This window comes from Xenopus tropicalis, chromosome 2 (genome assembly GCF_000004195.4).
Source record: "Xenopus tropicalis strain Nigerian chromosome 2, UCB_Xtro_10.0, whole genome shotgun sequence".
Classification (NCBI taxonomy): domain Eukaryota; kingdom Metazoa; phylum Chordata; class Amphibia; order Anura; family Pipidae; genus Xenopus; species Xenopus tropicalis.
Genome location: NC_030678.2, coordinates 392,005 through 404,260, shown reverse-complemented (window position 1 = coordinate 404,260; position 12,256 = coordinate 392,005). Strand labels below are relative to the sequence as shown.

Sequence of the window (12,256 nt, the reverse complement as noted above, 5' to 3'; positions counted from 1 at the left end):
TGTGTGTGTGGGGGCCCTAAATGTTCCTGGGAGCCGCCCCCCGTGTGTGTGGGGGGGCCCTAAATGTTCCTGGGGGCTTCCCGTGTGTGTGTGGGGGGGGCCCTAAATGTTCCTGGGGGCTCCCCGTGTGTGGGGGGGCCCTAAATGTTCCTGGGAGCCCCCCCCCGTGTGTGTGTGGGGGGGGGCCCTAAATGTTCCTGGGGGCTCCCCGTGTGTGTGTGGGGGGGGCCCTAAATGTTCCTGGGGGCTCCCCGTGTGTGTGTGTGGGCCCTAAATGTTCCTGGGGGCTCCCCGTGTGTGGGGGGGCCCTAAATGTTCCTGGGAGCCCCCCCCGTGTGTGTGTGGGGGGGGCCCTAAATGTTCCTGGGGCTTCCCGTGTGTGTGTGGGGGGCCCTAAATGTTCCTGGGGGCTTCCCGTGTGTGTGTGTGGGGGGGCCCTAAATGTTCCTGGGGGCTCCCCGTGTGTGTGTGGGGGGGCCCTAAATGTTCCTGGGGGCTCCCCGTGTGTGTGTGGGGGGGCCCTAAATGTTCCTGGGGGCTCCCGTGTGTGTGTGGGGGGGCCCTAAATGTTCCTGGGGGCTCCCCGTGTGTGTGTGGGGGGGCCCTAAATGTTCCTGGGGGCTCCCCGTGTGTGTGTGGGGGGGCCCTAAATGTTCCTGGGGTCCCCCATGTGTGTGGGGGGGGGGCACTAATGTCCCAACCGTACTGGGGTAGGTTGCTCCCATGATGCTCTGTGTGGGGGCTGGGGGGGCTATGACTAAGACTGACTCACTGTTACACATTCCCCCCCCCCCCCCCCCCCAGGTCTGATGTTTAATGTCACCGCCCATTCCGACAGCCCCTCTATTTACCATGGAGAGAGGGCGGAGTTCTGGTGCATCATCACCCTGAGTGGCCCCGCAGTGGATACAGGTAAGTACAATTGCCCCGGGGGGTCAGTCCCTGGGGAGGGCCAGTAATTAGGGCATTATAGGGCCACACTTACCCCACCCAGCGGGTCTGCGCCTCTAGGAACCATCCGCCTGGTCACATGACTTCATCTGCAGCATTTCTGCCCTAATTCTTAGTTAGGCTTTACTTCCCCTTTACGTTATAAGTGGCATTTAGTGCAGGGACTGTGGCACTTACCCATTGGCTCTGCAGGTAATGTTTCTTGGGGGTAATATAACTGGGGGCCACATAGTTGGGGAGGGGGGGGCACGCAGTTGGGGAGGAGAGAGGGGGGGCCGCAGTTGGGGAGGAGAGAGGGGGGGCCGCAGTTGGGGAGGAGAGGGGGCGCAGTTGGGGGAGGAGAGAGGGGGGGCGCAGTTGGGGGAGGAGAGAGGGGGGGCGCAGTTGGGGGAGGAGAGAGGGGGGGCGCAGTTGGGGGAGGAGAGAGGGGGGGGCGCAGTTGGGGAGGAGGGAGGGGGGGCGCAGTTGGGGGGGGGGGGGGCGCAGTTGGGGAGGAGAGAGGGGGGCCGCAGTTGGGGAGGAGAGGGGGCGCAGTTGGGGGAGGAGAGAGGGGGGGCGCAGTTGGGGGAGGAGAGAGGGGGGGCGCAGTTGGGGGAGGAGAGAGGGGGGGCGCAGTTGGGGGAGGAGAGAGGGGGGGCCGCAGTTGGGGGAGGAGGGGGGGCCGCAGTTGGGGAGGAGAGAGGGGGGGGCGCAGTTGGGGAGGAGAGAGGGGGGGCGCAGTTGGGGAGGAGAGAGGGGGGGCGCAGTTGGGGAGGAGAGAGGGGGGGGCCGCAGTTGGGGAGGAGAGAGGGGGGGGCGCAGTTGGGGAGGAGAGAGGGGGGCCGCAGTTGGGGGAGGAGAGAGGGGGGGCGCAGTTGGGGAGGAGAGAGGGGGGGCGCAGTTGGGGAGGAGAGAGGGGGGCCGCAGTTGGGGAGGAGAGAGGGGGGCGCAGTTGGGGAGGAGAGAGGGGGGGCGCAGTTGGGGAGGAGAGAGGGGGGGCGCAGTTGGGGAGGAGAGAGGGGGGGCGCAGTTGGGGAGGATAGAGGGGGGCCGCAGTTGGGGAGGAGAGAGGGGGGGCGCAGTTGGGGAGGAGAGAGGGGGGGCCGCAGTTGGGGAGGGAGAGAGGGGGGGCCGCAGTTGGGGAGGAGAGAGGGGGGGCCGCAGTTGGGGAGGAGAGAGGGGGGGCCGCAGTTGGGGAGGAGAGAGGGGGGGCCGCAGTGGGGGGGGGGGCGCAGTTGGGGAGCAGGAGGGCCCCCCTATTCATACCCCTCTCTCTGGTTGCAGACAGTCTGGCCTTTGATGTATCCTGGTTTGCCCAGCGGGCCGGGCCGGTTCTGCTCGGGGGGCTGGGTCGCTCGGCGCAGGTGGAGCAGAAGCGCAGGAACGGCAGCAGTGAGGTGGCCATAGAGCGGGTCAGCGCCATGGAGTTCCGCCTGCGCATCTTTGGCACCGAGGAAGATGACGGCGGCGGCCATTTCTGTACTGTCACCCCGTGGGTGCTCTCTGGTACCGGCGCCTGGAGTAGCCAATCAGCTCTCACCTCCAATGTTGTCTCCTTGTCTGTCAGGATGGACTGTGAGTAACCGACACCCCTCACTCACTGACTCACACTCACTGACCCGCACTCACTCACTGACTCACACTCACTCACTGACCCGACACCCCTCACTCACTGACTCACACTCACTCACTGACCCGACACCCCTTACTCACTGACCCGACACCCCTCACTCACTGACCCGACACCCCTCACTCACTGACCCGACACCCCTCACTCACTGACCCGACACCCCTCACTCACTGACCCGACACCCCTCACTCACTGACCCGACACCCCTCACTCACTGACCCGCACTCACTCACTGACCCGCACTCACTCACTGACCCGCACTCACTCACTGACCCGCACTCACTCACTGACCCGCACTCACTCACTGACCCGCACTCACTCACTGACCCGCACTCACTCACTGACCCGCACTCACTCACTGACCCCACTCACTCACTGACCCCACTCACTCACTGGCCTGGCACTTACTCACTGGCCTGCACTTACTCACTGGCCTGCACTCACTCACTGGCCTGCACTCACTCACTGGCCTGCACTCCACTTCACTGGCCCGCACTCACTGACCCGCACTCACTCACTGACCCGACACCCCTCACTCACTGACCCGACACCCTCACTCACTGACCCGCACTCACTCACTGACCCGCACTCACTCACTGACCCGACACCCCTCACTCACTGACCGACACCCCTCACTCACTGACCCGCACTCACTCACTGGCCCGCACTCGCTCACTGGCCCGCACTCGCTCACTGGCCCGCACTCACTCACTGGCCCGCACTCACTCACTGGCCCGCACTCACTCACTGGCCCGCACTCACTCACTGGCCTGCACTCACTCACTGGCCTGCACTCACTCACTGGCCTGCACTCACTCACTGGCCCGCACTCACTCACTGGCCCGCACTCACTCACTGGCCCTCACTCACTGACCCGACACCCCTCACTCACTGACCCGACACCCCTCACTCACTGACCCGCGCTCACTCACTCACTGACCCGACACCCCTCACTCACTGACCCGCGCTCACTGACCCGACACCCCTCACTCACTTGACCCGGCGGCTCGCTCACTCACTCACTCACTCACTGACCCGACACCCCTCACTCACTGACCCGTGCTCGCTCACTCACTCACTCACTGACCCGACACCCCTCACTCACTGACCCGCGCTCGCTCACTCACTCACTGACCCGACACCCCTCACTCACTGACCCGCACTCGCTCACTCACTCACTCACTGACCCGACACCCCTCACTCACTGACCCGCACTCACTCACTGACCCGACACCCCTCACTCACTGACCCGCGCTCGCTCACTCACTCACTGACCCAACACCCCTCACTCACCCGACACCCTTCACTCACTGACCCGCGCTCGCTCACTCACTCACTGACCCGACACCCCTCACTCACTGACCGCACTCACTCACTGACCCGACACCCCTCACTCACGACACCCCTCACTCACTGACCCGCCGCTCACTCACTCACTCACTGACACCGACACCCCTCACTTCACTGACCCTCACTCACTCACTGACCCGACACCCTCGCTCACTCACTGACCCGACACCCTCGCTCACTCACTGACCCGACACCCCTCGCTCACTCACTGACCCGACACCCTCGCTCACTCACTGACCCGAACACCCCTCGCTCACTCACTGACCCGACACCCCTCGCTCACTCACTTGACCCGACACCCCTTCGCCTCACTCACTGACCCGACACCCTCGCTCACTCACTGACCCGACACCCCTCGCTCACTCACTGACCCGACACCCTCGCTCACTCACTGACCCGACACCCTCGCTCACTCACTGACCCGACACCCCTCGCTCACTCACTGACCCGCTCTCACTCACTCACTGGACCCGACAACCCCTCGCTCACTCACTGACCCGACACCCCTCGCTCACTCACTGACCCGACACCCCTCACTCACTGACCCGCGCTCGCTCACTCACTGACCCGACACCCCTCGCTCACTCACTGACCCGACCACCCTCGCTCACTCACTGACCCGACACCCCTCGCTCACTCACTGACCCGACACCCCTCGCTCACTCACTGACCCGACACCCTCGCTCACTCACTGACCCGACACCCTCGCTCACTCACTGACCCGACACCCCTCGCTCACTCACTGACCCGACACCCCTCGCTCACTCACTGACCCGACACCCCTCGCTCACTCACTGACCCGACAACCCCTCGCTCACTCACTGACCCGACACCCCTCGCTCACTCACTGACCCGACACCCCTCGCTCACACACTGACCCGACACCCCTGACACCCCTCGCTCGCTCACTCACTGACCCGACACCCCTGACACCCTCGCTCGCTCACTCACTGACCCGACAACCCCTCGCTCACTCACTGACCCGACACCCCTCGCTCACTCACTGACCCGACACCCCTCGCTCACTCACTGACCCCGACACCCCTCGTTCACTCACTGACCCGACACCCCTCGTTCACTCACTGACCCGACACCCCTCGCTCACTCACTGACCCGCTCTCACTCACTCACTGACCCGACACCCCTCGCTCACTCACTGACCCGACACCCCTCGCTCACTCACTGACCCGACACCCCTCACTCACTGACCCGCGCCGCTCACTCACTGACCCGACACCCCTCGCTCACTCACTGACCCGACACCCCTCGCTCACTCACTGACCCGACACCCCTCGCTCACTCACTGACCCGACACCCCTCGCTCACTCACTGACCCGACAGCCCTGACACCCTCGCTCGCTCACTCACTGACCTGACACCCCTCGCTCCTCACTCACTGACCCGACACCCCTCGCTCACTCACTGACCCGACACCCCTCGCTCACTCACTGACCCGACACCCCCCCCCCCCCTCGCTCACTCACTGACCCGACACCCCTCGCTCACTCACTGACCCGACACCCCTCGCTCACTCACTGACCCGACACCCTCGCTCACTCACTGACCCGACACCCCTCGCTCACTCACTGACCCGACACCCCTCGCTCACTCACTGACCCGACACCCCTCGCTCACTCACTGGACCCCGTACCACCCCTCGCTCACACACTGACCGACACCCCTGACACCCTCGCTCGCTCACTGACCCGACACCCCTCGCTCGCTCACTGACCCGACAGCCCTCGCTCGCTCACTGACCCGACAGCCCTCGCTCGCTCACTGACCCGACACCCCTCGCTCACTCACTGACCCGCTCTCACTCACTCACTGACCCGACACCCCTCGCTCACTCACTGACCCGACACCCCTCGCTCACTCACTGACCCGACACCCCTCACTCACTGACCCGCGCTCGCTCACTCACTGACCCGACACCCCTCGCTCACTCACTGACCCGACACCCCTCGCTCACTCACTGACCCGACACCCCTCGCTCACTCACTGACCCGACACCCTCGCTCACTCACTGACCCGACACCCCTCGCTCACTCACTGACCCGACACCCCTCGCTCACTCACTGACCCGACACCCCTCGCTCACTCACTGACCCGACACCCCTGACACCCCTCGCTCGCTCACTGACCCGACACCCCTCGCTCGCTCACTGACCCGACAGCCCTCGCTCACTCACTGACCCGACAGCCCTCGCTCACTCACTGACCCGACACCCCTCGCTCACTCACTGACCCGCTCTCACTCACTCACTGACCCGACACCCCTCGCTCACTCACTGACCCGACACCCCTCGCTCACTCACTGACCCGACACCCCTCACTCACTGGACCCGCGCTCGCTCACTCACTGACCCGACACCCCTCGCTCACTCACTGACCCGACACCCCCTCGCTCACTCACTGACCCGACACCCCTCGCTCACTCACTGACCCGACACCCCTCGCTCACTCACTGACCCGACACCCCTCGCTCACTCACTGACCCGACACCCCTCGCTCACTCACTGACCCGACACCCCTCGCTCACTCACTGACCCGACACCCCTCGCTCACTCACTGACCCGACACCCCTCGCTCACTCACTGACCCGACACCCCTCGCTCACTCACTGACCCGACACCCCTCGCTCACTCACTGACCCGACACCCCTCGCTCACACACTGACCCGACACCCCTGACACCCCTCGCTCGCTCACTGACCCGACACCCCTCGCTCGCTCACTGACCCGACAGCCCTCGCTCGCTCACTGACCCGACAGCCCTCGCTCACTCACTGACCCGACAGCCCTCGCTCACTCACTGACCCGACACCCCTCGCTCACACACTGACCCGACACCCCTGACACCCCTCGCTCGCTCACTCACTGACCCGACACCCCTGACACCCCTCGCTCGCTCACTCACTGACCCGACACCCCTCGCTCACTCACTGACCCGACACCCCTCGCTCACTCACTGACCCGACACCCCTCGCTCACTCACTGACCCGACACCCCTCGCTCACTCACTGACCCGACACCCCTCGCTCACTCACTGACCCGACACCCCTCGCTCACTCACTGACCCGACACCCCTCGCTCACTCACTGACCCGACAGCCCTCGCTCACTCACTGACCCGACACCCCTCGCTCACTCACTGACCCGACACCCCTCGCTCACTCACTGACCCGACAGCCCTCGCTCACACACTGACCCGACAGCCCTCGCTCACACACTGACCCGACAGCCCTCGCTCACTCACTGACCCGACACCCCTCGCTCACTCACTGACCCACACTCACACTCACTCACTGACCCGACACCCCTCGCTCACTCACTGACCCGACAGCCCTCGCTCACACACTGACCCGACAGCCCTCGCTCACTCACTGACCCGACAGCCCTCGCTCACTCACTGACCCGACACCCCTCGCTCACTCACTGACCCGACACCCCTCGCTCACTCACTGACCCGACACCCCTCGCTCACTCACTGACCCGACAGCCCTCGCTCACACACTGACCCGACAGCCCTCGCTCACACACTGACCCGACACCCCTCGCTCACTCACTGACCCACACTCACACTCACTCACTGACCCGACACCCCTCGCTCACTCACTGACCCGACAGCCCTCGCTCACACACTGACCCGACAGCCCTCGCTCACTCACTGACCCGACAGCCCTCGCTCACTCACTGACCCGACAGCCCTCGCTCACTCACTGACCCGACAGCCCTCGCTCACTCACTGACCCGACAGCCCTCGCTCACTCACTGACCCGACAGCCCTCGCTCACTCACTGACCCGACAGCCCTCGCTCACTCACTGACCCGACAGCCCTCGCTCACTCACTGACCCGACAGCCCTCGCTCACTCACTGACCCGACACCCCTCGCTCACACACTGACCCGACACCCCTCGCTCACTCACTGACCCACACTCACTCACTGACCCACACTCACACTGACTCACACTCACTCACTGACCCACACTCACTCACTGACCCACACTCACTCACTGACCCACACTCACACAGTAGTGCTACTGGCTGTGCCAGAGGGCAGGGTTTGCTATTGCCCCTATTAATTGCCCCTTACCTTGTCCCCACAGTGCTGACCGCGTTCAAGTACCCCCTGCTGATAGGGGGCGCCCTGGCGGTGCTGGTGGGGCTCCTCTCCTGCCTGATTGGATACTGTAGCTCCCGGGTTTGCTGCAGAGCCAGAGCAGCACCAGAGCCGCGCAGGGAGCACCGCAGACTCATGTCGATGGAACTGGACTAAGGGGCGGAGTGGCGCCTACTGGGGGCTGTAAGGGGGCAGCACAGCCAGGTGCCTCGGGGCAGAACTTACACACTGACACCATGTACTCCATGTTCTGCCTCCTGGGGCAGCGGCACCGCTGTGTCCCCCATCTGCAATAACTGGGCCCCCCGGGGCCCCGACTCTCAGACTGGACTCAGCGACGGTTACTTTAACCCTTGCACTCTCCATGCACAAAGTGTTTGTCACTGTTATTTGTTTTATTGTATAATGTGACTTAGCGGCGCCTAAACTCTACCGGCAGCTTCTCTACAGCACTGCTGCCTGTGGGACCCCGTCTGTGGGACCCCGTCTGTACGGCACTGCCGCCTGTGGGACCCCGTCTGTACGGCACTGCCACCTGTGGGACCCCGTCTGTGCGGCGCTGCCGCCTGTGGGACCCCGTCTGTACGGCACTGCCGCCTGTGGGACCCTGTCTGTACGGCACTGCCGCCTGTGGGACCCTGTCTGTACGGCACTGCCGCCTGTGGGACCCCGTCTGTACGGCACTGCCGCCTGTGGGACCCCGTCTGTACGGCACTGCCGCCTGTGGGACCCCGTCTGTACGGCACTGCCGCCTGTGGGACCCCGTCTGTACGGCGCTGCTGCCGCCTGTGGGACCCCGTCTGTACGGCGCTGCTGCCGCCTGTGGGACCCCGTCTGTACGGCGCTGCTGCCGCCTGTGGGACCCCGTCTGTACGGCGCTGCCGCCTTTGGGACCCCGTCTGTACGGCGCTGCCGCCTGTGGGACCCCGACTGTACGGCGCTGCCGCCTGTGGGACCCCGACTGTACGGCGCTGCCGCCTGTGGGACCCCGACTGTACGGCGCTGCCGCCTGTGGGACCCCGACTGTACGGCGCTGCCGCCTGTGGGACCCCGTCTGTACGGCGCTGCCGCCTGTGGGACCCCGACTGTACGGCGCTGCCGCCTGTGGGACCCCGTCTGTACGGCGCTGCCGCCTGTGGGACCCCGTCTGTACGGCGCTGCTGCCCGGTGGACCCCGTGCGGGGCTGAGTAGCCGTACAGGGTGGGTGGGATACGGGGTGGGTGGGGGGATCCCACAGTACATAACTACCCCCAGCAGGGGGCGCACAGGGCTGCACCATCTTTAGGCGCCGACAGAAATATTTTTATATTAATGTTTCTTTTATCTGTTAAATGGTTTTTATTAGAAGCCAAACCTTCCCTTATGCCCCTGCCCCCCCCCCCCCCCCCGGGCACATGCCCCTCCGGCTGCTGCCCCCCTGCCCTTTCCCAGCATCCCTCCCAATCCATGGAAACAGTGAGTGCCAGGTCCTGCCAGCTGTGCCACTCTGATTGGCTCTTGGTGCCAGTGCCACTAGTAAGACAAAGCGCCCTATAGTGGGGCATAATTGGTGCCAAATTAACTGCTGGGTATGTGGCCCGGTGCCAGTCAGGCCATAAGGGCGGGTACATTGGTGCCAGTATAAGGGGTACATGGCCTGGTGCCAACGCTTCTACATGGGGATGTACCCTGATGCCAATATAAGTACAAATGGTGCCAATGCTGCTATATGAGTGGTACCTTGGTGCCGGCGGTTCTGTACGGGCTCAGTCGGTGCCGGCAGTTCTGTACGGGCTCAGTCTGTGCCATTGGTACTACACGGGCTCAGTCGGTGCCATTGGTACTACACGGGCTCAGTCGGTGCCGTTGGTACTACACGGGCTCAGTCGGTGCCGTTGGTACTACACGGGCTCAGTCGGTGCCGTTGGTACTACACGGGCTCAGTCGGTGCCATTGGTACTACACGGGCTCAGTCGGTGCCATTGGTACTATATGGGCTCAGTTGGTGCCGTTGGTACTACACGGGCTCAGTCGGTGCCGTTGGTACTATATGGGCTCAGTTGGTGCCGTTGGTACTACACGGGCTCAGTTGGTGCCGTTGGTACTACACGGGCTCAGTTGGTGCCGTTGGTACTACACGGGCTCAGTCGGTGCCGTTGGTACTACACGGGCTCAGTCGGTGCCGTTGGTACTACACGGGCTCAGTCGGTGCCGTTGGTACTACACGGGCTCAGTCGGTGCCGTTGGTACTACACGGGCTCAGTCGGTGCCGTTGGTACTACACGGGCTCAGTCGGTGCCGTTGGTACTACACGGGCTCAGTCGGTGCCGTTGGTACTATATGGGCTCAGTCGGTGCCGTTGGTACTACACGGGCTCAGTGGGTGCCGTTGGTACTATATGGGCTCAGTCGGTGCCGTTGGTACTACACGGGATCAGTCGGTGCCGTTGGTACTATATGGGCTCAGTCGGCGCCGTTGGTACTGCACGGGCTCAGTCGGCGCCGTTGGTACTACACGGGCTCAGTGGGCGCCATTGGTACTATATGGGCTCAGTGGGCGCCATTGGTACTATATGGGCTCAGTCGGTGCCGTTGGTACTACACGGGCTCAGTCGGTGCCGTTGGTACTACACGGGCTCAGTCGGTGCCGTTGGTACTATATGGGCTCAGTCGGTGCCGTTGGTACTACACGGGCTCAGTCGGTGCCGTTGGTACTACACGGGCTCAGTCGGTGCCGTTGGTACTACACGGGCTCAGTCGGTGCCGTTGGTACTATATGGGCTCAGTCGGTGCCGTTGGTACTACACGGGCTCAGTCGGTGCCGTTGGTACTACACGGGCTCAGTCGTGCCGTTGTACTATATGGGCTCAGTCGGTGCCGTTGGTACTATATGGGCTCAGTCGGTGCCGTTGGTACTATATGGGCTCAGTCGGTGCCGTTGGTACTACACGGACTCAGTCGGTGCCGTTGGTACTACACGGGCTCAGTGGGCGCCGTTGGTACTATATGGGCTCAGTCGGTGCCGTTGGTACTACACGGGCTCAGTCGGTGCCGTTGGTACTACACGGGCTCAGTCGGTGCCGTTGGTACTATATGGGCTCAGTCGGTGCCGTTGGTACTACACGGGCTCAGTCGGTGCCGTTGGTACTACACGGGCTCAGTCGGTGCCGTTGGTACTACACGGGCTCAGTCGGTGCCGTTGGTACTACACGGGCTCAGTCGGTGCCGGCAGTACCATATACAAGAGACCCGTTGGACCTGGCTGCAGTGGATTTAATTGCACTAATACCCCCCCCCCAAGCTCTGTGGTACTGTTGCCTGTTTGGGTCTGTTTCCCCCCTGAGCAATAAACAATAAAAGCCCATTATATTTTTTACCCCCGTCTGATTGTTCCGTTTCCCAGAGGATTCTGGGAGAGATATTTGGGATTGGTCAGAACCAGTGATGCCCTCGGGCTGCAGCCGTGTGGGGCCCAGCGGGGTGTGAGTGCTTTTGCCCCAAGAGACAGAGAGGGGGAGGGGGGTAACTCACCAAGTGCCGAATAATGCGCTAGGGGCAGGGTCACGGGGCAATTAGGCAACCTGCCCGGCCCAGTCGGCAAGTACGGGGCAAATCTGCTTTTTCTCTATCGGCCCCCCTGTCAGTGCAGAACGTGTGGGTTTTGTCTGTGAGCGCCCCTGGTGGCAGGACAGAGAATTGAAACTTGGTCACTCCTGGTCCCTCCCACTGTATATAAGGCTCCGCCCTCTCCTCAGTTCTTAGTCCTGCCTTGGAGGTGTAGGGCAGATTTTTCCTATTACTATTTTTTTTTTTTTTCTTCTCCCTATATTCTGGATTTATTAATCACACAGACACGCAGAGCTGCCATATCTTACACACACACGCAGAGCTGCCATATCTTACACACGCACGCAGAGCTGCCATATCTTACACACACACGCAGAGCTGCCATATCTTACACACACACGCAGAGCTGCCATATCTTACACACACACGCAGAGCTGCCATATCTTACACACACACGCAGAGCTGCCATATCTTACACACACACGCAGAGCTGCCATATCTTACACACACACGCAGAGCTGCCATATCTTACACACACACGCAGAGCTGCCATATCTTACACAGACACGCAGAGCTACCATATCTTACACACACACGCAGAGCTGCCATATCTTACACACAGGCACGCAGAGCTGCCATATCTTACACAGACACGCAGAGCTGCCATATCTTACACA

The 12,256-nt window shown here is 63.0% G+C and overlaps 1 protein-coding gene across 1 annotated transcript in view; it reads left to right on the top strand.

Annotated features, from left to right (window-relative positions):
• Window positions 1–11,388, top strand: part of ptgfrn (prostaglandin F2 receptor inhibitor) — a 42,138-nt gene extending 30,750 nt beyond the window's left edge. Inside the window, exons 7-9 of the mRNA XM_031896396.1 lie at window positions 805–912; window positions 2,215–2,505; window positions 8,020–11,388. Coding sequence (XP_031752256.1) covers window positions 805–912; window positions 2,215–2,505; window positions 8,020–8,189 — 569 coding nt within the window. The 3' untranslated portion in view covers window positions 8,190–11,388. The remainder of the gene's footprint in view (window positions 1–804; window positions 913–2,214; window positions 2,506–8,019) is intronic.
• Window positions 11,389–12,256: the final 868 nt, after the last annotated feature.